This window comes from Hibiscus syriacus, unplaced genomic scaffold (assembly GCF_006381635.1).
Source record: "Hibiscus syriacus cultivar Baekdansim isolate YM2019G1 unplaced genomic scaffold, ASM638163v2 tig00110319_pilon, whole genome shotgun sequence".
Lineage (NCBI taxonomy): Eukaryota > Viridiplantae > Streptophyta > Magnoliopsida > Malvales > Malvaceae > Hibiscus > Hibiscus syriacus.
Genome location: NW_024062678.1, coordinates 383,311 through 407,671, shown reverse-complemented (window position 1 = coordinate 407,671; position 24,361 = coordinate 383,311). Strand labels below are relative to the sequence as shown.

The 24,361-nt window shown below is 34.9% G+C and overlaps 2 protein-coding genes across 2 annotated transcripts; one reads left to right on the top strand and one right to left on the bottom strand.

Annotated features, from left to right (window-relative positions):
- Positions 1–1,234: 1,234 nt before the first annotated feature.
- On the top strand, positions 1,235–14,909 carry LOC120117132 (QWRF motif-containing protein 7-like). Its single transcript, XM_039137455.1, has 5 exons — positions 1,235–1,243; positions 1,363–1,431; positions 13,363–13,821; positions 14,206–14,442; positions 14,568–14,909. Exons 1-5 carry the CDS (start codon positions 1,235–1,237, stop codon positions 14,907–14,909), a joined length of 1,116 nt encoding a protein of 371 aa, XP_038993386.1.
- LOC120117269 (leucine-rich repeat receptor-like protein kinase TDR) lies at positions 14,686–18,266 on the bottom strand. The gene is made up of 2 exons (XM_039137566.1): positions 15,564–18,266; positions 14,686–15,459 (listed from the first exon to the last, which is right to left on the bottom strand). Exons 1-2 carry the CDS (start codon positions 18,238–18,240, stop codon positions 15,041–15,043), a joined length of 3,096 nt encoding a protein of 1,031 aa, XP_038993497.1. The 5' UTR covers positions 18,241–18,266; the 3' UTR covers positions 14,686–15,040.
- Between the last annotated feature and the right edge of the window lie 6,095 nt (positions 18,267–24,361).

The window sequence follows — 24,361 nt, the reverse complement described above, 5'->3', positions numbered from 1 at the left end:
CCACACTTAAAACAAAGATTATTCTGTCTCTTGTAATCAATAATATTCTACCTTGGATTATGCACTGCTGTAGGTTTTGAATTAACTGGCAGTGAAGCAGGTTTAGAACTAATAATGGGGCTTGGGTAGGGTGAGAATTTAAAATTAGGCCTCAACCTTCTATTTTCAAACTCAACAGATAACTCATAAAGTTTTGCATGTTTACATGCTTCAGACAAATTCTTAGGATCCAAAGCCTTGACCCTATGTTTGATATCATCTCTTAGCCCACTAATAAAAAGTGAAACAAAAAATTCCTCAGTTAAAGTGGGGTTTTGTAACAGCATATGAGGTTGTAATTCCTCAAATCTTTCTTGATAATCCTCAACAGACCCTTTTTGAGTCAATTTAGTAAACTCCTCCACAATATCAGAAAAGGTTCTATCACTAAATCTGTAACACAAATCAGCTTCAAACTCATGCCATGTTACATGGTGTTTTTGTATAATATACCCATCAAACCAAATTTAAGCATTGCCTGTTAAATACATTGTAGCTACTTCCACCCTCTGCTCAACAGGAACATTACAAATAGAAAAATATTTCAGGCATTTCTGAATCCATCCTCTAGATTAACCCCTTCAAAGAAGGGCAGTTCTATTTTAGGTCTATGTCACATAGTTCATGCACTGCTAAATGAACCCCTTGACCCCCTTTTGATTCATAGGCTTAGAACTACTTTTAATGGCTAAACAAGCATCAGGTTTACTCTCTAATATCCCAGGTTCATCCATTTTATAAGTAAATCTAGATTTTTGATTCACCATAGTCACCAAAACAGGTCTTTTCTCCTTATTTTTAGAAGTATCAGGAGATTGTATCTGGTCTCCAACAGACTGCTCTTGCTCCCCTATTCTGCCTGTCAAAATTCTAAGCAGTTCCTCAACATAGTCTTGATTAGTAGCCATTCTGGACTCCAAAGTAGTGATTCTATTCTCCTGATTTTCCCGCCATTTAGGTGGATCAGTTTTATCTTGGCCTTTCTACACCAACGCAGCTAGATCCTCAATTTGTTTTTGAATCCCAGACAAATCAGTTTCTGCCATAACTTGATTCTTCTTTGGTATACCCACTAAACTTTGCCAGAATCGAGGCTCTGATTACCAATTGTTATAGAATAAGAGAATAGAGTAGATTCAATAAAAGAATTTAGAGAAGATAGATAGTAGAAAAGGAATTCATCATTCATTGCATAATGAAAATTGTGATTACACAGCAGTTTTATTTAGTTACAGGCTGTACAGAGAATCTAACAATGCCAGCTGGCATTCTCTGCTAACAAACTTCCTAACAGACTGATATTTCATTCCTTAGCTATTGCAGGAACTGGGCCGTCCTGGTTGGGCCACTCCACCTTACTCAGGATCTCTTCAGCCGGTTTCAACCCATCAGGTAATCCTCATGCTTCAATTCCCTCAATTCCCTCTTCCATTTCAATTCTCAAATTGCTCTCCATAATCCCTAACCCTCGTTCCTCTCTTCCAAATTCCTTTTCGCTTCTTTAATTGCTCTCTATAATCCCTAACCCTCTTTCCTCTCTCCTCAATTCCTCTTCACTCCTTCATTCTTCCTCTTCTCCTCTGACTTCTTGTAACACCCCCAACCCGTATCCAACCCGGATACGAGTCAGAGATATTACATTGACTTTTTAAAACACATCTCATTACAAATAATAGCAAAATATTTGAACTTATATTAAGAAAAATACAATAATATACATATAGTAATATAAGTTTACCAAAATATTCAGAGCATACACAACTTAACTCTTTAGTTACATGCCAACATCCATTTTCATAACAAAATGACCTACTGATTAAGTTTGCTTCTGATCTGATAGTTGCAGGAGTAATGTTGTCCTGCTGCTTAACCTCGATCGTCTACTTTATCGGATCCTACGTGTGAAACACTCACACGCTAAGTCATCGACTTAGTGAGGCAATATAATAATAATATCGATAAATATAAAGTAATTGCCAAAATAAGATGTGTTGCAATGATAAGATGTATGTAAACAATGCAATAACCAGAACCATGTTTCTTACGCATATACTTATCAAATTCACATTCATAAGTTCGCCTTAGTAAGTTCATTAGCCCATGGTACCGTACAGAGATCCTAAGGTATGTGAGTATTGTGAGGTTGTGCACTATGCTGTCACCACAGCTCATATAATTGCACCTAAGTGCCACGTAGAATTGCACCGGAGTGCCGCATAGAATTGCACCGTAGTTCCATATAATAATGTCCATAAGGACCACATATCATTCCTTAAGAATCATATACATATGCCAAGGATCAAGTATGTGTCTCACCAGACCTCACACATGTTTCAAAGAATACATATATGTCTTGAAGGACCACATAGACCCTATACCCTTGGCATGCCAACTATACATATAGTTCTCATTTACATAACATGAGCTTTCATAATTTATCTTATTTGTATCACGTAGACATATTATTTTCATACCTTTATCACATAACTCATATAACTTTTTCTTGCATATTCATGTCCCATAATGCATATGGTATGGATTCATGTCATATATCATAATATGAAATACTACCATGTATCAAAATATTGAATCTAGACTTATCACAAGTCTAGGAATGAATAAAATACATATTCATGCTATGCATATGCACTCACCTAGATTTCTTTGTATTTCCGTAGATTGATCCTACTTGTTGATGGTTCCGGAACTCGTTTAGGCTCGATATCTACATAGTAATTCATTGATACTTATCAGTATACTAATTAATATATTCTAAACTATCATTTCTTAGGCTAAAAGAAAAGCCATTTTCATCTTTTAATGGAGGTATGCATCGATGCATAAATCCTATTCGATGTTTGTATTTAATGGGGATGCATCGATGCACTCCTTATGCATCGATGCATAAATCCTATTCGATGTTTTCTTTTTAAATTAATGCATCGATGCACTGCATGTGCATCGATGCACCTTAAACAATTTCTGGGATTTATCATCGATGCATCGGTGCACAATGAATGTGCATCGATGCACATTGCCCGGAATTGTCATTTTAGCACGAAAATCTCTTCTTAGTCTACTTAACACTTTATATTTCCCCTCTTTATATATCCTTAACTTGCATACTCTTACTTAAACTAATTATTATCCATTCCATACTTTTGAAACTTAAAAAGGCAATTCTCCAAGTAGAATTTAAGAATCTAACCCAAATTCCAACATGTTCTAATTTGAATTCTAACACCTCATACTTCTTAGTTAGCTTTATGACAAGTCAAATTCCACTTCTAATTCTTATTAGGAACTCTAATCCAAGATTTCACTTTTCTACTTCCTTTCTTTGATTCTTCATATTCTCCTCATCTAATGGTTTTAAGATAATCTAAGCTTTCCTTAAGCTTAATTATCAACTAAGGATCAATAAGAAACCTTAAATTCATCAAGAATTTAATCAACAAGAAAACTCACCTTTAACTTGGTCTCTCGATGGAGAAGAAGAAGTGAAGAAGAAGAGAAATCTGGAAACTTTTGTTCTCTTCATTTGCCTTCCACGTGGATTTAAATATCCTCATCTAATATTTAATTATTTCCCCTATTAAAAGACTCCTTTACCCTTTTAGTTCATCATTCTTTGTTAATTGATCCTACACAAAAAATTCCCATTAAATCTTTCAACTATTCAATTTATCTACTTTGGTCACTGAATTTTATAATTTCACAATTTGATCACTAACCCGGTATGGAGGATGTTACAAATCTCCCTCCCTTAAAAAAATTCGTCCTCGAATTTTTATTGTACGAACAGATGGGGATATTGAAGTTGCATATCTTCTTCACGTTCCCACGTAGCTTTTTCTACTTTGTGATTTCTCCAAAGAACCTTGACCAACGGAACTGTCTTACTTCTTAACTGTTTGACTTCAAAAGCCAATATTCTCACTGGTTCTTCTTCATATGTCAGATCCGATTGGACTTCTACTTGTTCTGGTGCAATGATGTGAGAGGGATCGGACCTATATCTTCGTAACATGGACACATGGAAGACGTTATGGATCTTCTCCATTTCTGGTGGCAAGGATAACTGATATGCCACGGGTCCTATTCTCTTAACAACTTCATATGGCCCAATGAATCTAGGACTTAACTTTCCTTTCCGACCAAAACATAATACTTTCATCCAAGGAGATACTTTAAGGAAAACTTTATCTCTAACCTCGAACTCAATCTCTTTTCTTTTAAGATCAAAATAGGACTTTTGCCGATCAGAGGCCACTTTGAGGTTATGCTGAATTTCTCAAACTTTTTGTTCTACATCTTGAATTAAATCCGGACCAAGAACACTTCGATCTTTGAGTTTATACCAATTTAATGGAGTACGACATTTCCTCCCATATAATGCCTCATATGGGGCCATCTTTATACTAGACTGATAACTATTGTTGTAAGCAAACTCTGCCAGCGGCAAATACTTTTCCCATGATCCTTTGAATTCCATTACGCATGCTCTCAACATATCTTCCAATATCTGAATAGTTCTCTCTGAATGCCCGTCAGTCTGAGGATGAAAAGCCGTACTAAAGTTTAAACGAGTCCCCAACACTCCATACAAAGATTTCCAGAATCTAGAAGTGAATCGAGGGTCTCGATCAGAGACTATGGAAACAGGTACTCCATGCAATCTAATAACTTCTCTAATATGCAGCTCTGCATATTTTTCCATAGAGAAATCTGTTCTAACCGGGAGAAAATGCGCTGACTTAGTTAATCGATCAACAATTACCCAGATTGATTCTCTTTTGTTCGGAGTCAAGGGTAACCCCGAAATAAAATCCATCGTAACATTTTCCAATTTCCATTGAGGAATGAAAAGCGGTTGCAATAATCCTGACGGAACTTGATGCTCAGCTTTGACTTGTTGACATATCAAACACTTAGACACAAATTCGGTGATGTTTCGTTTCATCCCTGGCCACCAAAATCGATCCTTCAAATCCATATACATCTTGGTTCCACCCGGGTGCATCGTTAACGGACTGCAATGAGCATCTGTTAATATTTCTTTCTTCAAGTCGTCATTGTCGGGTATTACAATTCTTCCTTTACAATATAGATTTCCATCTGACTTAACCTCAAAGTCTTTAATCTCTTTACTCTTTACTTGCTCAATTCTTTTCAAACACGTTTCATCTTCTATGCTGGTTTAAGTTTTAACTTTGCACAAAGACCACCGTCTCCCGTTAAAGATAATCTTGCGTCCATAGCTCGTAAAGCTGCAAACGTCTTTCTACTCAAAGCATCTGCTACCACGTTAGCCTTTCCGAGATGATAGTCAATTATCACATCATAATCTTTTAAGAACTCTACCCATCTACGTTGCCTCAAATTCAACTCTTTTTGAGTCATCAGGTACTTCAGACTTTTATGGTATGTATACAAGTAACATCTTTCTCCATACAGATAATGACGCCAAATCTTGAGAGCGAACACCACAGCAACCATTTCTAAATCATGGGTGGGGTAATTCTTTTCATGTGGTTTCAACTGCCTCGATGCATAAGCTACCACCTTCCCTTCTTGCATTAATACACACCCCAACCCGTTATGGGATGCGTCATTGTATACTATAAAATTCTTTCCAGATTCCGGTTAAACCAATATCGGAGTTTCTGTCAGAATTCTCTTTAAAGCTTCAAAACTTTCTTGACATTCAGAAGTCCAAACAAACGGTACATTCTTTCTCATCATCTTTGTTAAAGGCAACACTATCATCGAAAAATTCTTAACGAATCTTCGATAATAACCGACAAGTCCAAGGAAACTCCGAACTTCATATACATTCTTTGGAACTTCCCAGTCCATTATAGCTTTAACATTATGAGGGTCCACTCTAATCTCAACTGCCGATATCACATGCCCCAAGAAAATTACTTCGTTTAGCCAGAATTCACATTTGGACAATTTCGCATATAGATTTTTATCTCTGAGAATTTGCAAAACTAGCCTCAGATGTGTGCTGTGCTCTTCAATGGACTTCGAGTAAACCAATATGTCATCAATAAAGACAACAACAAACTGGTCCAAATAGGGCTGAAAAATCTTGTTCATGAGATCCATGAAAGCAGCTGGTGCATTCGTTACTCCAAAAGGCATTACGATGAATTCATAATGATCATATCTCATTCTGAAAGCCGTCTTCGGAATATCTTTCTCCTGAATCTTCAATTGATGATAACCCGAACATAGATCGATCTTCAAAAATACCGAAGCTCCTTTTAGTTGATCAAACAAGTTATCAATACGCGTAAGGGGATACTTGTTCTTGATGGTCACCTTATTAAACTGTCGATAATCAATACAGAGACGCATTGATCCATCCTTCTTCTTAACAAATAACATCGGAGCTCCCCAAGGTGATACACTTGGTCGAATAAAACCCTTTCCTAACAACTCTTGCAATTGATTCTTTAACTATTGCAATTCTTTCGGAGCCATCCGATAAGGTGCCATTGCAATTGGAGGGTTCCTGACATTACTTCAATTTGAAATTCTACCTCTCTATCTGGAGGTAATCCTGGCAACTCAGCCGGGAAAACTTCTGGGAATTCTTGAACTATTGGAATCTCCTCTATCCCTTTCTCTATCGCTCTTAAATCTATAACATTTGCAAGAAATCCTTGACATCCTTGTAGCAATAGCTTCTTAGCTGACATTACTGACATTACATTTGCTAAGGGATTAAACTTTTCACTTCTCACACTTATCTCTATTCCTCCTGGAATTTTCAGGGTTACCTTTTTCAATCTGCAATTAACATCTCCATAGTAACGGAACAACCAATCCATTCTCAGAATCACTTCAAACTCGTCAAAGGGTAATTCCATCAGATTAGCAGGGAATTCAATTCCCTGAACCTTTATGGGACACCCCTTACAGACTTTATTCACCCAAGCACTATGGCCTAAAGGAGTTGTTACTATAATCTCATTACTCGTAGCTTCTAAGGGAATCCTCAATTCCTTTACTAACTTACTTGTAATATAAGAATAATTAGAACCCGGATCAATCAGTACCAATACTAATTTATCGTACAACTGAAAAGTACCTGCTATAATATCAGGGTCATCACGGTCTTCACTTGTCTTTAGATGGTACACCCGTGCGGTTGACCGAACTTCAGGTTGAGCAGAGAATTCAGATGGGTTCATTCCTCTGCCTCTTCCTCGTCCACTTTGTGAGGAAAAACCAACTCTTTCAGATGGTGCAGGCTCACCAACCATCAATGGACAATCCCGGATAAAATGTATGGCATCTCTGCATCGAAAACAAGTCCCAGCAGCCATCCGACAAGCCCCATAATGGTTTTTCCCACAGTTCTGACACTGTCTCGCTTGACTCGGAGTAGATCTCCCAACACCAGATCCCACTGACTGCGTCTGTCTAGGTCTTGCCTGACTTGCTCCCCTAGCAGACGATGCAACTGATTCTGATCTAGCTTGTGATCGAAATCCTGAGTCTCTTCCCCTTTTTGATGGTGCTGAGCTAGAAGAAGCACCCGTTCTCTTTGATGTCTGAACTCTAAAATCCCCAAATCTCTCATTCTGAGCTCTTTCAAGAGCCTTGGTACGATTGATCACCTCTTGGAACGAGGACAAATTCAATACTATCAGCATCTCTTTCAATCTAGGGCGTAAACCCTCCATGAACCATTCACAAGCCTCTTTTTCAGTAGGCACAAGCTCGGATGCAAACCTACTCAACTTGTTGAACTCACATTCATACTCATATACAGAGCGGTTCATCTGTTTCAAATTCAAAAACTCCTGCTTCATCTGTCGAATAAATTGATCTCCAGTGTACTTGTTTTTAAATTCATCTAAGAATAAAGACCAAGTCAATTGGTCACTGGGCATCCTCATGGTGACGTTCGTCCACCATATTCTCGCCTGACCCCTCAATAACGAGACAACTCCATCTAACTTCTCCACTTCAGAATAGTGGAGACCATCCAACATGATCTTTAAATCATTTAACCAAAGATCTGCCGCAACCGGACCTTCTTCAGTTTCTCCCTTAAATTCGGGAGCTCCTAAACCTCTCAACTCTTTTGCTACATTCATCCTTTGAGTTGGTGGAGCAGGAGGTTGAAGACGCGTTAGAATAACGTCTAACGTTATGAAGAACATATCTTGATCTTGCACAGGCACTCCTTGAGATGCATGTTCTTCACCTTGCCTGACCAGGGCAGGTGAATTACTGCTTTCAGCAGGCCTATCTTCTCCCGCTTCACTTCGGGAGCTATTATGTCCGGACATCTAATAAGAATAAACACATTGTTCTATTAGCAAAACAGCATACTCGTACTATACCAGATCATCAGAAATTCTCACTATTTGTTGGCATGCATTCCATTTAAAGACTCTATAGACTCTGGTTTATGCCTAGAATCGGCTAAACCATAGCTCTGATACCATTAAATGTAACACTCACAACCCGTATCCAACCCAGATACGAGTCAGAGATATTACATTGACTTTTAAAACACAACTCATTACAAATAATAACAAAATATTTGAACTTATATTAAGAAAAATACAATAATATACATATGGTAATATAAGTTTACCAAAATATTCAGAGCATACACAACTTAACTCTTTAGTTACATGCCAATATCCATTTTCATAACAAAATGACCTACTGATTAAGTTGCTTCTGATCTGATAGTTGCAAGAGTAATGTTGTCCAGCTGCTTAACCTCGATCGTCTACTTTATCAGATCCTACGTGTGAAACACTCACACGCTAAGTCATCGACTTAGTGAGGCAATATAATAATAATATCGATAAATATAAAGTAATTGCCAAAATAAGATGGGTTGCAATGATAAGATGTATGTAAACAATGTAATAACCAGAACCATGTTTCTTACACATATACTTATCAAATTCACATTCATAAGTTCGCCTTAGTAAGTTCATTAGCCCATGGTACCGTACAGAGAACCTAAGGTATGTGAGTATTGTGAGGTTGTGCACTATGTTGTCACCACAGCTCATATAATTGCACCTAAGTGCCACGTAGAATTGCACCGGAGTGCCGCGTAGAATTGCACCGTAGTGCCATATAATAATGTCCATAAGGACCACATATCATTCCTTAAGAATCATATACACATGCCAAGGATCAAGTATGTGTCTCACCAGACCTCACACATGTTCCAAATAATACATATATGTCTTGAAGGACCACATAGACCCTCTACCCTTGGCATGCCAACTATACCTATAGTTCTTATTTACATAACATGAGCTTTCACAATTTATCTTATTTGTATCACGTAGACTATTTTCATACTTTATCACATAACTCATATAACTTTTTCTTGCATATTCATGTCCCATAATGCATATGGTATGGATTCATGTCATATATCATAATATGAAATACTATCATGTATCAAAATATTGAATCTAGACTTATCACAAGTCTAGAACTGAATAAAATACATATTCATGCTATGCATATGCACTCACCTAGATTTCTTTGTCTTTCCCTCGATTGATCCTACTTGTTGATTGTTCCGGAACTCGTTTAGGCTCGATATCTACATAGTAATTCATTGATACTTATCAGTATACTAATTAATATATTCTAAACTATCATTTCTTAGGCTAAAGGAAAAGCCATTTGCATAAATCCTATTCGATGTTTTCTTTTTAAATTAATGCATCGATGCACTGCATGTGCATCGATGCACCTTAAACAATTTCTGGGATTTATCATCGATGCATCGGTGCACAATGAATGTGCATCGATGCACATTGCCCAGAATTGTCATTTTAGCACGAAAATCTCTTCTTAGTCTACTTAACACTTTATATTTCCCCTCTTTATATATCCTTAACTTGCATACTCTTACTTAAACTAATTATTATCCATTCCATACTTTTGAAACTTAAAAATCTAATTCTCCATGTAAAATTTAAGAATCTAACTCAAATTCCAACATGTTCTAATTTGAATTCTAACACCTCATACTTCTTAGTTAGCTTTATGACAAGTCAAATTCCACTTCTAATTCTTATTAGGAACTCTAATCCAAGATTTCACTTTTCTACTTCCTTTCTTTGATTCTTCATATTCTCCTCATCTTATGGTTTTAAGATAATCTAAGCTTTCCTTAAGCTTAGTTATCAACTAAGGATCAATAAGAAACCTTAAATTCATCAAGAATTTAATCAACAAGAAAACTCACCTTTAGCTTGGTCTCTCGATGGAGAAAGAAGAAGTGAAGAAGAAGAGAAATCTGGAAACTTTTGTTCTCTTCATTTGCCTTCCACGTGGATTTAAATATCCTCATCTAATATTTAATTATTTCCCCTATTAAAAGACTCCTTTACCCCTTTAGTTCCTCCTTCTTTGTTAATTGATCCTATACAAAACATTCCCATTAAATCTTTCAACTATTCAATTTATCTACTTTGGTCACTGAATTTTATAATTTCACAATTTGATCACTAACCCGGTATGGAGGATGTTACACTTCTCCTCCGACTCTAACAGTATATTAATCAAATTATTATTAAGACTTATTGTTATTATTTACTTAAGCTCAAATAAGGAACTAACCTTATGATTATTAACCCTCGAGGTAATTTTGTCTCTGTATAAGACTTTAGGGCCTTTAAGCCCAATTATTAAGCATTAAGGTCATTTCGGTCATTTCTCGTGATTTAAAGTGTTGAGTCTTACTAATTCGTACGGGGGAGTATTTTAATAATTCTTCACGCCCATTAATTAAGCCTTTGGAATATTTTGGTATTTTTTATAATATAAAAGTATTTTAGTTATTTTAACACTTAGAACTTCAAATTAGGCCATATTAGAAATATTTATATACATAATGGTCTATGCGAGGACATCATATATGTTTTCGACCCTCCAATCTAACATTTAGTATTAGAGGCATTTTGGTCACTTTTAAAATTTGTGACCTATTAAATTGAACTTAGGGGGTATCTTGTACATATTAGCAGCACTTTAGGAGCATTAGATAATCTAGTCTAGGTTAAAAAAAGTTGCTTAAGCCAAATCGACCCAAAATAGCTCAAAAATCTTATATCTAAACCCTTGGTTCCGGAACCAAGTTTTACACATCAAAATAAACTTTCTAGTTACTTAAAACGAGATTTAGATACATCAAAACTACAATTATCATTAAAAGACCAACAAAGCACACTAATACACATTATAATAGTCATGAAGTAATTTGAGATAAAATGAGTATTACTTTCCAAGTCCCAATACTCAACTTCTTCCTCACCCTTCAATGGGCAAACTTTTACCCTTAGCTCTAAAGGGCTCCCTTTTCTCCTTGACTACCAACAACACATGAAAACAGAATAATACCAAATTTCACTTTTAATGTTTGTCTAAACAATTACTTTAACCCATATTTTTTTAAGGACTTTAGCCCTTAACTTTTCAATTTCGGTCAAAATGATAATTTTCTATAAAAATTGTTAGTTGACTAACAATCAACATTTATTGTTAACGTGATAATTTTATACATGTTTAATTGTTTATGTGATATATATATAAGAGCAAGTATATTTTACCAGTTGGCCAAGTTGCTCCCTTTTCTTTAGGTTATGAGTTTTAGACCCGCTAGGAGCACTCCCTTTTCTTCCCCTAGAGTTCTACCTTCCTCTCTCCTCTAGGATTAGGATTATATATATATATATATATAAACACTAAAATTAAAAATCCTAACAAAAATGAAACAAGCAAAAAAAAGGAAAAAGAGAACACGAGGAAGATAGAAAGCTTGAGTAAATGCTGTCAACTATATTGATTATGTTCAATGGTATCAAAGAGGCTATGAAATGGTTTTACTTGGAGTTGAGTATGTTACATTCAATGATAGATAGAATTATATCAAATCATCAAATTTAAAATTATCTATTTTATTTTTATTACAAAATAAAATTTCATTTTTTTGTATAAAATTATTATATTTCAGTCTCCCTTTTCATTGTTTTCATTTGTTCTCTTCTCATTGTGTTCGTAATTTGAGTGATAATTTTTAATAGCTCAAATACATGTCATTGAATTTTTTTTAATTGATACAACATTGTTCATGACTTTATTTTTTTTATAATAATATTTTACTATGAAACTTCAACTTTAAACTCATACATATCTTTTATATTTTTAAAATTCATATAAAAAACAAAATTTTGAATGTTTTAAGCCTTAAACTTATGACATTCGAGATTGTAACTTAATTTTTTTGTCTTAAAGATTTATTTTAATTTTCTGTTACAAAATTTAAATAAAAAGGATAAACTACACATTTAGTACATAAATTATCAGTTTTTATCCGTTTTAGTACCTAAAGTTTAATTTTTATTTCACTTTAGTACCGTTAAAAACTTAATGGACGAGATAGTCGGCCAATGAAGCCCAAACTTTCCAGGCTGCACCTTTTTGACCCATTGAACGAGATTTTGGTCTCCATTTTATCGGGAAAAGCTTCAGTCTCCCCAAATTGAAGAATAGACTCTTCGATTTCTTCATCCTCCGATCTCCATGGTCCACCGTCCGATGGGCTTGTAACTGAAATATGTTGGTTGACTCGTCATTCTCTAGTGGTACATCGTTCGGATTGGTCGTCCGTCCACTGAAGCTATGCTACGTCAGCCCGTCCGTTAAGTTTTTAACAACAAAATATTAAAATGAAACAAAACTAAATGTGAACTATGATTTTCAAAAGGATAAAGATTACCCTTAAAAAATACACCATGACATCATTATTTACACATGATAGAATTGGTCCAAATATCGTGTATGAGATAAAAATTTATTTAAATACCAACGTAAGAGGATGTACCTAATTCTGATATATATTATATAATATTTAATTAATTTGATAGGAATTTTTGGCAGGTCGTAACCAATATTCCTTGTTCGTGGAAGGCTTGACATGAGGGAAAATAGTCTTCTCCTCACCAACTTTGCTTACTATTGCCATACATTTCATCAATACATATTAATTTATTCCCCCATCAACGTGCTCTCAACTTATACTTAGTCTGCGGAGCCGAAGTGGAACCACAGCCCTAAAAAGGAAACCGTCGGTGATCAACTCGACCCCAAGAATGACTAACAGGTATGGATAGATTGAATGAGCATAATTATGACACTCGTCAGGAAGATTTTAAATTATCATATATTTTAAATATTTTTTATATTATCGTCTTTTTTTGTAAATTTTAAAATTACATTCCTAATATATAATCTTGTGTCCGTCCATGTTAATAGGTTGAAGTGACGAGGTTGAGAACCCTAACAAACGGAGAGAATATCAACCCCACGGCCATCCTATCGAGCATGCAAAAGAAGAGTAATCATCAAGAGAGTACTACTAGAGATGGGTTCGTTAGGTTCCTGCAGCGAGGAAGTTCGAAAACAAAGGGATCATCAAAACCGGTCACGAATTCTCCGTCCGCATGGGCATTGTCTCCGGGTAGGACTTCACCGTTGATGGCGGCGATGGAGCCGCAAGGGTCTTCTTGTAGGACGACTGAGGTAAGGGGTAAGTGCTCCAAAGGCGGCGGCGTAAGCGGGGTTTTAAAGTATTTCAGCCAGAAGAAGAAGGTGTCACCCATACAAGAAGAAGAGTATCATCAATTTCGAGTTGTGTATAACAGGATGTTGCAATGGAGGTTTACTAATGCTACAGCTGAGGTTGCCATGGCCGCTGTGAATATAGATGCTCAGGTATCAACAATTCGCCACGGATGTCTTCTTTAGATAAGTTTGGGTTCGGCTCATAGGATTATTTATATATATATATATATATATATATATTATATATATATATATATAAACATATAGTCTTTTTACGCTTAAAATATAATCTGTAGATATCATCAAAATATAATTTTATCATATCTCAATCAATAAGTTAACGTCCAACTCAAACAATTATCACTTTTTAACAGAAAATAATGAGTTTGAACCATTTTCGAGTTCAAATTAACCATATTCTAACAATTAACTTTTTACGCTTAAAATAAGATTCGAATAATTAGGTTTGGTTTTTAGATTATATAATATTTTTTTCCTAAAATAATTATAATTTTTTTACTATTTACATTTCAGGACAAATTATTTGGTGTGTGGGTGAGAATCCTAAAAATAAGGAACTCCACTTTGGAAAAGAGAATTCTACTTGAGAAACTCAATCATGAGATCAAACTACGTGAAATCGTTGGCCCACAGCTACGCCTACTCAATGAATGGTTGAAGCTTGAAGCCAAAAACTTCGAAGCAGTCAGTAGAGTGATTCGGAAACTCTCGGCAATCCTAGTTCGAGTCCCCTTAATTCAAGAAACCAAGGTATTTATATATATATCTTTCCGATTCGATTCGAGAATGAATATATAATTCTATTACAAGCTTGTGTTCTGATTTGATTCGAGAAAGAAAATTTAATGTATTAACGATATATAATTCTATTACAGGCCGACGTGAAGTCCATGCATGAAGCCATAAGTGCAGCCATTGAGGTCATGGAAGGCATAGAAAGCAGTATTATAGACATCCTCTCACAGCCGGTGGAGAAACTGCTTTATTTAGTCACTGAACTTGTAAGCATGGTGGAACAAGAGAAACAGTGTTCGGAACAAATGGAAAATGTTGTCATTTTGGTCCCTCCACAAGTTTTGTTGTCCGAGCAGAGTCTACGTGTACATCTCATCCAAGCAGCTAAGCTTCGGTCTAATAATACATTGTTCTTTGACTCGGTTTGTCCCGAGATGTCTGTTTATGTGGTTTTAGATGATTTACCTGTTTCATTGTGTTAATTGAATTGCATGCCTTTCTTTCAAAAAGATCGTCCGTGTAGTCTTGAAGAATTCTCCAAATACTATAACAAACACTTAGTTGAAAAAATTCATTTCTCCAACACCTTACATGAAGAAAACTAATCACAAAATTAACATTCCGGTATAGCCTTTTCTGCTATAGAATCTCGAGTGCCATCAACCACATTGCTTCCATTAACTACCACACTCTCCTGCATTAGTTTCCGGTTTGGCTTAGCTTCTTGCAGCATCGACACAACATCCCTCATTGACGGGCGGTCCGCCGGGTTTCGGCCGGTACATAACACTGCAATTCTAAGCATCTGCATCATCTCTTCCCTGACCGATGCACATGTTGCCCCTGCATTTCTATCCAAAATCTCAACAGCTCCATCTTTGCTCTTGAGCTTAGACCTCACCCAATCTACAATGTTGTTTCCATCACCGAACTCCGAATCCACCGATCTTTTTCCACTTAAAATCTCCATTAACACCACTCCGAAACTATAGATATCACTTTTTTCATCAACTTGTAGGGTGTATGCATATTCTACCAAAAACAAAACAAGCAAATGGTTTGTCTCAATCTGTCTTAAGTTCGATTTTTCTTTTATGAATATAAATGAACCGTAATTGAATGAAAAAAAACCGTACCTGGAGCAATGTAGCCATAGGAGCCAGCAATGACTGACATGGACTCGTCGTCTTGGATCAACTTCGCTACCCCGAAATCCGCCACTCTAGCTTCCATCTCACCGTCTAATAAAATGTTACTCGGTTTAAGATCACGGTGGACGATGACTGGATCACAGTCGTGGTGGAGATAACAAATACCTTGAGCCACCCCGAGAGCAATTTTGTACCTAGTCAACCAATCACCCACCAAATTGTCCCCTTTATTTATGTTGCCATGCAACAAGTCATCCAGGTTCCCATTTGGCATGTATTCATAAAGTAGCATGGTGCGCTCCCTGTTGCTGCAACATCCTAGCAATCTCACTATGTTACGATGCCTGACGTTCCCCAACACCTCCACCTCAGGTAAAGCCCCTCGCCGCCGTCTCACAGTGTCTTTTTGCTTACACCACAACTTCTTCACCGCTATGATTTCGCCTCCTGGCATCTCAGCTTTGTATACCGTTCCTGTCGAACCCATCCCTATGATCTCATCTGTCATTGACAGACACTCCAGCACATCATCAGCCGTGAAATTCAACCGCTGGAAGGAGGTCAGTTTCCACTGTTCGATATCCCGGTTGTCGCTGAATCTATGGCTGTAATGTAAACTGCGGGTCACTGCCACGAGAACAAATAAAGAAATGCACAATGCAGCTGCCACAATCCAAATTATAGCTCCAGCCGTTTTCTTAGGCTGCTGCTGCTGCTTGTTATCACCACCTTTTACTTCACCTGTATCCATTGCCTCCGCGGGGCACAGTTTAGATACAATCGTGCCACAGAATCCATCGTTGCCGGAAAACGAGGAAGGGTGTAAATTATGAAATGTTGGTCCGGACGATGGGATTGGACCGGATAACAAATTGTAGGAAACATTGAAAATTTCCAAAGTGCTACAGTTTTCAAAGCTCGAAGGGATGGTTCCGGTGAGTAAATTACCAGAAAGATCAACCGAATTTATGGAAGGAAGCAACGATAACTCCAATGGAATCATCCCCGTAAGCAGATTGCGGCTTAAATTCAAAGACAAAAGCTTTCGACAGTGATCAATGTCCGAAGGGATGCTTCCGTTTAGCAAATTACCTTGGAGCTCGATCTTGTACACGTTGTTACAGCCAACGAAATCTGGGATTTTACCTATGAGCTTGGATGAGCTTGCTGAGAAAATTTGCAGGGTAGGTGCACTCCATATTTCGTTCAGTAATTCATGGTCGAAAGAGTTCTCTGAGATGTTAAGGTACTGCAACAATGGTGCATGACCAAGATCACGAGGAATCTTGCCTGTAAATTTGTTCATACTCACATCCACAAATGTTAAATTTTTCAAGAGTCCAAAGCCATGTGGGATGCTACCATTGAGAAGATTGTTCTGGATTCGGAACCTCGAAAGCGATGTGCACTTCACAAGGCTTCCGGGAAGCTCATGCGTGAACATGTTATTGAAAAGGATTAGTTTGAAAAGCTTGTTTCCATGGCAAAGATTCCGAGGGATCGGACCGGTTAGAGAGTTGGATGAGACATCAAGAGACAGCAACTTCCCATTTGAACCTAGCTTCTGTGGGAGAATGCCGCTGAACATGTTATCCCACAGAAGTAATGTGTTGAGATTTGGTAACTCACCGATGCCTTGCGGGATAGTGCCGGAAAGATTGTTGTCGATTAAGCTCAACCATGTTAACTCAGTCAAAGAAGCCAACTCTTCTGGGATTGTGCCACTGAGTTGGTTGCCAGATAAATCAAGAACCTTCAAAGCTTTCAGCTTTGTGTAACTCACAGGGATTTCACCTATAAACTTGTTCTTAAACAAATACAAAGCTTCCAGCTTGGTTAAATCACCAAGTTCTTTAGGAAGTGTACCCGAAAGCGAACAATTCGAGATGTCCAAGTACTTGAGATTGGACAAGAATGCAAATTCCACTGGTATTGTGCCAGTGAAAGCATTGTAGCCAATCTCTATATGCTCAATCTGGTTCAAGAATCCCAGTTCAGACGGTAACATGCCTTCCAAGGCATTCCCTGCCAAGTCAAGCAACTTTAATCTCGTGAAGCTTCCATAGACAACTGGTACCACACCTTCAAAGTAGCTACCACCAAGATTGAGCTGCTCCAAGAACCGTAACCGTACCAAGTCTAGCGGCAAGGATCCGGTGAAACTATTGCTGTATGCATTAAAGATTTTGAGGAACTTAAGCTTGGAAGCACCGGGTGGGAATGTGGCATTGAAGGAGTTGTGGCTTATGTCGAGAGTCATAAGTTGAGTAAGGTGAAAAAGGGCTGGCTGGAGAGGTCCATTGAAGTTGTTTCGGCTCAAATTCAAGTGGACTAAGCTAGTCAAGAATCCGATCTCCGGCGGGATACTTCCGGAGAGATTTCGAGCAGAGAGATCAAGAGATATGAGTTGAGATGTTTCTTGATTGCATTTGATTCCTGACCATGAACACCAAGCCGGCTCATCGGAATTAGGATCGGAAAATGCGGCGGAAGGGTCCCAATCTTTGAGAGTGGAGAGAGGGTCATTGAGGGAGGATTTTAAGGAGAGAAGGGAAACCATAGGGAGAGGGAGAGGTGCTGGTGCAGATGCAGATGCAGAGGAGACTAACAGAGATGAGTATATAAGTAGATAGAAGAAGAATGTGACAAATTGAGGTAACATGGTTATGTGCTTTTGAATTGGATGATAGAAGAAAGAAGCTTATTGATGTTTAGTATACCATATATAGAGGTAAAATTCAAAAGAGATTGGTGTTGATATGACCACCATACTTATAATTTTGGCAATATAACTGCATAACTATTTAAATGGTTTTAATGTAGCCACTTGCCGTTAAAAATAAACGGCGTTGTTGATGTGGATATTATTGATTAACGGCGAGTTAGAGGTCCACACCAGCTACTCGAATCTTGAACTTCTACGAAAAACAACATCCTCTTTTACCACTAAAACCGCTTAATAGGTTGTTTTAATATTTTTAATTTATTCTTAATCTCATAGTCTATGTGCATATGAGAATATTATGTGCCTAAGTTATTTGAAACCCATCATCATGGAAAGCTATGTAAATCACTATATAGGAACGAGTTAAAGTGAACACCATGATGCCAGCATGCTAAATATTAGTGGTATTTTGCCTTCTATTTTCTTTATTTCTTTCTAATGAGCTTGACTTTTCTAAAGGCTAGCATTTCTATAATGGCCATTTACTTTGTATCATTAACTCTAAAAAGTATTTGTTTTTTAAGATTAAGTGTTAGTTGACCCAAAGATCTTTCGAGATCTTAAAATCATCTTTAAAATTTAAAATATTTTAATTAAATATTCCAATTATTATTATCGACGGTCGTAAACGGATCACTTCTTCTAGTATAGGTGGAGAGTCGTCAATGGTTCTAATGAACTGAAAAAGAAGATAATGCATAGTCAGTGTAGAGAGATCCGGAAGAGAGGGAGTTCAAGATCCCTTCTCAACCATACATGATATCTTATATACCGGTGTTAGGCCTGGGGTCATGATAGTTATTTGTATTTCCATAAACAAAAGATGCAGATGTTCAAGGAGGCCATAACACTCAACAGTAGTCATAGGCACGGATCATCATGAGTTTGGGTTCCTGTCAAAAATTTTAATATTAATTAATATTAAAAAAATATTTTTAAGAAGAAAAAAAAAAGAATTTACCAGACTTCCCTCAATTGAATTTTTTTTCTGAAAAAATTTAAATATTTTAATCCTTTTTAATAAATTCCTAATTTCGCACAGTATCAATCACTACTCTCTTGTGTCTGCCCTAAAACTTTCCAACTTTGGATGATAAAAACTTAGTGCTTATGTCCCATTTTCATCTAAAGTTTTGACAACGAAACGGCATTCTGTCACCATCCAACTCATGTAATTCCTTGCTTTGTGATTCGGTGAACCGCCAACCTTTATGAGTTCAAATACTCCCTAATAATGCACTTGATGAACATGTTTTATCATCTTCTCTTCTCTTTGAAAACAGTGACGGATTGATATCTTAGCAAGGGTAGATAACTGTTCACCTTAATATTCAATTTTTTTTGAGTAATTATTATATATTTTATTGATTGTACTTAGCCTAAAATCTTATTTGTATTCACTTCATACAAGAACTTTAATATTTTTAATGTATATGTGTATACTTACCCTAAAAAAATATTTCTAAATCGATTGAAAACGACATGTCATAGTTAAATTAAATGCAATTATTCGAGCTTTCCATCATCAGCCTTATCTTTCCTTTTTTTCTGCCTTCTCTTGGTGCCTTTCAACATTGGCTTGCATTTCAGCAATGTTGTCCTGATTCCTCAATGGAACATGGAGGAAAATAGAAGTGCATTAAGTTCAATTTCTTCTTCCATTGGTTGCTTATTAGATAAGAACGCGGCATTGTCAAATCTTGCAAAGCTTTGCATAATGCTTGAGATTCGCTTCCCCTTCCATATCTAGAAGATAATCAAAAGGTTTTCTTTCAAAAGAAAGCAATTGATTTTGATATGCAATTCATTTTTGTTGTTACGATGATAATAATAAATGTAGAATAATTGTAAACAAAAAGAACACCGAGATTTAATGTGAAAAACCCTTTATAAAAAAATCATGGGCAAAAGAAGAAAATTTTATTAATATTAAGGAAAAATAATACAAAAGGATTTGAAGACAGAAAAACTTGATATTTAACCCTCACTCTTAGTATCTATGTATCTGTGCTACATAAAATCGGAGTCAAACTCTGACATTTGTTTGTAAGACAAGTTCATGCAAAAACAACCTTATGCATTTCTTAAATTTACATGAACTAATAATGGAGATTCCTTTCCCATATAGGTGTAATTAAACACTTTGGTGAGACAAATCAATTAGGTGGGTAGTGTTTGCTTTGGATAATGTTAATTCGATTTTTTAAATTTTGTTATTTTGATTCGGATTAATTTTGGGTTTATGTCATTTAAGTTTTGAGGTTTAAATTTTTCGAGCTAAATCATTGTTTAATTCAATTCAAGTTTTGATCACTTCATATTCGGAACATTTCGAGTTTAAGTCGTTAATTTAAATTTGGAACCATTGAGGTAAATTGATCTGGATTGTGTATAACTCTAAGTTGATCTGATCAAATTTTCAAGTTTTGGATTAGAAGTGAAAAGTCCGACTTCCTTAATATAATTAGGTATGATGACTTTGTTGGCCCCTCAATTTTACTAGTTTATTCATTTTAGCCCTCAAACTCTTATTGCTAGTGAAAATCGTTTTCGCATAAAAGGTGAGTTGAAAAACAATTAGAAGTGAGGCATAGAATCAATAATTAATTGATCTAGTGGGATGAGGCAGATCTCTAAGTAAAGGTCAGAGATTTGAATCTTGACATTTGAGAATGGGGTAAATTGGGTTAGGAATATTGTCCTCACCTCTACAACTTTTTGAGCCGTATTAATTATTAATAAATCGAAAACCGATAATTATACTAGAAGTGAGGCATGTAACGAGTGTAGTGAGGGGATATATTGATACATGCTTCCCTATCATATATAGATTAGATCAAACATTTGGTGCCAATTAAAGTACTAATTCCATCAATATTCCGACCCACTTTCTAATTACATGCCGCGTGTCACTTCTCTTTTAAACAAATATTTGTGGCTATTAAATTCTGCGGTAAAATATATCAGAGGTCATTGAACTATGCTCAAGTGTTCATTTCAGTTACCAAACTTTTAAAAATCATAAAATGATCATAAATTGTGACGTTATAATAATTTGATGAAAATTAATAATTATTTTTAATCATTTGATAAATTTAATAATTATTTTATAACTTTAAAAAATTCAATGTTGAATGTACTTTATCGAAAATTTAAAATTTTGATTTTAATAATCAACTATTAAAGAAATGATATTTAATATCTTTATCAACTATTTGAATTGTTGAATAGATTTTTTCGGTAAAATTCGCCAATTAATGTTTTGGAATTTTTTTTTTATATAAGGTGTTAGAAAAATTATTTTCTCATCTATTGTGAGTTGCAATGTCCTATGAAAGATGTCCGAAAGACTGAACGACTTCTTCAAGTTATATACATGTTCAAAAACTGTCTTATCAAAAGACGCCGTGCCGTGTCTTCCATGAAATTTTTTAGAATTCATTGAATGTTTTGAACGTTTTCTAGAAGTCGTCAAATCTTTCAAACATCTTCTATCGAGCACGGTAATATTTAGGCTAGCTAAATTTTTTTAACACTTTAAATAGAGTATTTTTAATCCAAAATATTATTTTGATCAATTTTATCGATACTATCTGAATTCCATCTTGATAAATATAATTATTCTTCGACTGAAAAAGTGATATTGAGAGTTTTTGTCATTGGGTTTGTAGTGGCTGATAGCTTGTAATTGCTTTCAAGTCACGCATGAAGGAGATAATAATTAGTAAAATGAGTTAAGTGGATTAATTGTTCACAATATTATAAATGACTCAAGAGTGGGCTTTCATTATAATGAGCAAAACTTAATGAAGGTGTAAGTGTAGGTCAACCTACAACGCTGTCTATGGTAAAAAGAAATTTTATTTTCTTTGAGAGATTTTGGTTTGAGCAGTTACATCTGTAGGGTGAGTGTACGTTGTCAATAGGTTAAGGAAAATTCTAAACATATACTACCTTATACTCTAGATTGGGTATTGTAATGAACCATTATGAGTATGACTCTCTTAGTCTAATTTGTTTTATTCTGAACAAAAACTATCTTATAATTTAGATTGGATATTAAAATTTGTACTCCTAATCTTAGTAAAGAGATCTAATATATAATCTCATTATATCAATAAATAAACACCTACTTTGATTTCATATATAGCCCTACCTTGTCCTTTGTAGAAATACTCATTTGGTAGGTTGAGTTAATATAAATAAAAGCTTTGATGATGAGGAGGTTTCTTTGCAAATTAATGAAGGCTTAAGGCAATTAGGACAAACACTAAGAAGGGAGATCCTAGGTGCTCTAATGAAAAGACAGAAAATGGAGAGAAGGGTTCCACAAGAGAATGATGACCTTTGGGATTTTAATCAAGTTACATTTTATTATAATTTTAGTAAATAAAGATGATTTTATGATTGAATTAATTATAATTTTTATTAAAAAAAAGATATTATTAAATATTCATGACCTTTAGAATTATGAAATTAGGAAAATATAATTTTTCTATATCTATAATTATTAGGATTTTGGTTGCTGATATAGGTTTTTCATAGACATTGACCAAGTGTTTTTTTTTATATATAAATAGGATATTAAAATATATATTAGAATACGAGATACAATAAATTTCATATATTTATCTCATTTGTAATCTACACGTTTACAATTGATTTTCATTTATTTCATCTTTGAAGATAGATAAAATTAAATCACATTAAGTTTTGTCTTTTATACGCATTTTATTATTATGTATAGATCTTACTTTTAATTACATTATAATTTTCAAAAGTTTGAACTAAATTTTACCGGTTTGGATTATTAACTTAGATATAAGATATTTTTTTACAAAATTAAAAAAAAAAATTGATTTAGATAGTTACAATTTAATGCGTGGATCAAAATTTAAAAAAAAAAAACTGATTAGAAAGTTAACCAAGCTTTAAGGGAGGGAATTGATTAGAAAGTTAAGTAAAGAAGGTAAAACTAAATTTTACCGGTTTGGATTATTAACTTAGATATAAGATTTTTTTACAAAATTAAAAAAAAAATTGATTTAGATAGTTACAATTTAATGCGTGGATCAAAATTTAAAAAAAAAAAACTGATTAGAAAGTTAACCAAGCTTTAAGGGAGGGAATTGATTAGAAAGTTAAGTAAAGAAGGTAATTGAGATCCCCATACTTATTTCCAATGATAACACATTTGAAAGCTTGAATGATGATAGTGGGAACATTTTAAATTCTGAATTTTTTTCAATCAATTATTTATTTTAATACTTAAAATCTTATTTATATTTATTTTATATAAAATTTTTATATTATTAATATATGTGTGTACCTTTAAAAAAAAATTAAATCCGTCACTCGTAATAGAATATGTACGAGGGTCCCATATATATACACTATGATTACATGCCACGTGCTCTCCCATTAGAAAGATTAAAAGTCGCTTTAGGTTTAACACGAACATAATGTGCACCGCCACCACCTTATGATTTAGACCTTCCCAAGGAATAACAAAAAAAAAGGCTGTATTACTAGTGGAATTTTGGGAAACTTAACCCTTCCATCAAGGATTTATTGATTTATTTTACTAAATTATACGTGTAATACTTAAATTATCAATTTTGTTTTATTTTAATATCTAATTAAATTTAAAAAAAATAAATTTCAATGACCAAAATAGAAATGAAAAGATAATTGAGTAATGAATAATATAATTTACCTATAAAAAAGTTTCTTTGTAACAATTTAGCTAACTTTTTAACGGTAAAATACCAAAATAAAATAAAAAAATAACTGTTAAATAATATTTTGAAACAAATAAAAAATTTAAGTACTAAAATGAAATAAAAATGATAGTTGAAGTACTAAACAAATGATCTCTAAATATATAAGATATAATTATAATATTATATCTGATCAAAAAAATTTCGATCTTAAACTCAAACTTGACCCAATTCAAATCTGAATTTTTAAAATTATACACCAATCAGATCATTACTCATCGGATCCGAGTGAAATGCCATCACTCAGCATTTGATTGCGCGGTTAACGGTTACCCGGG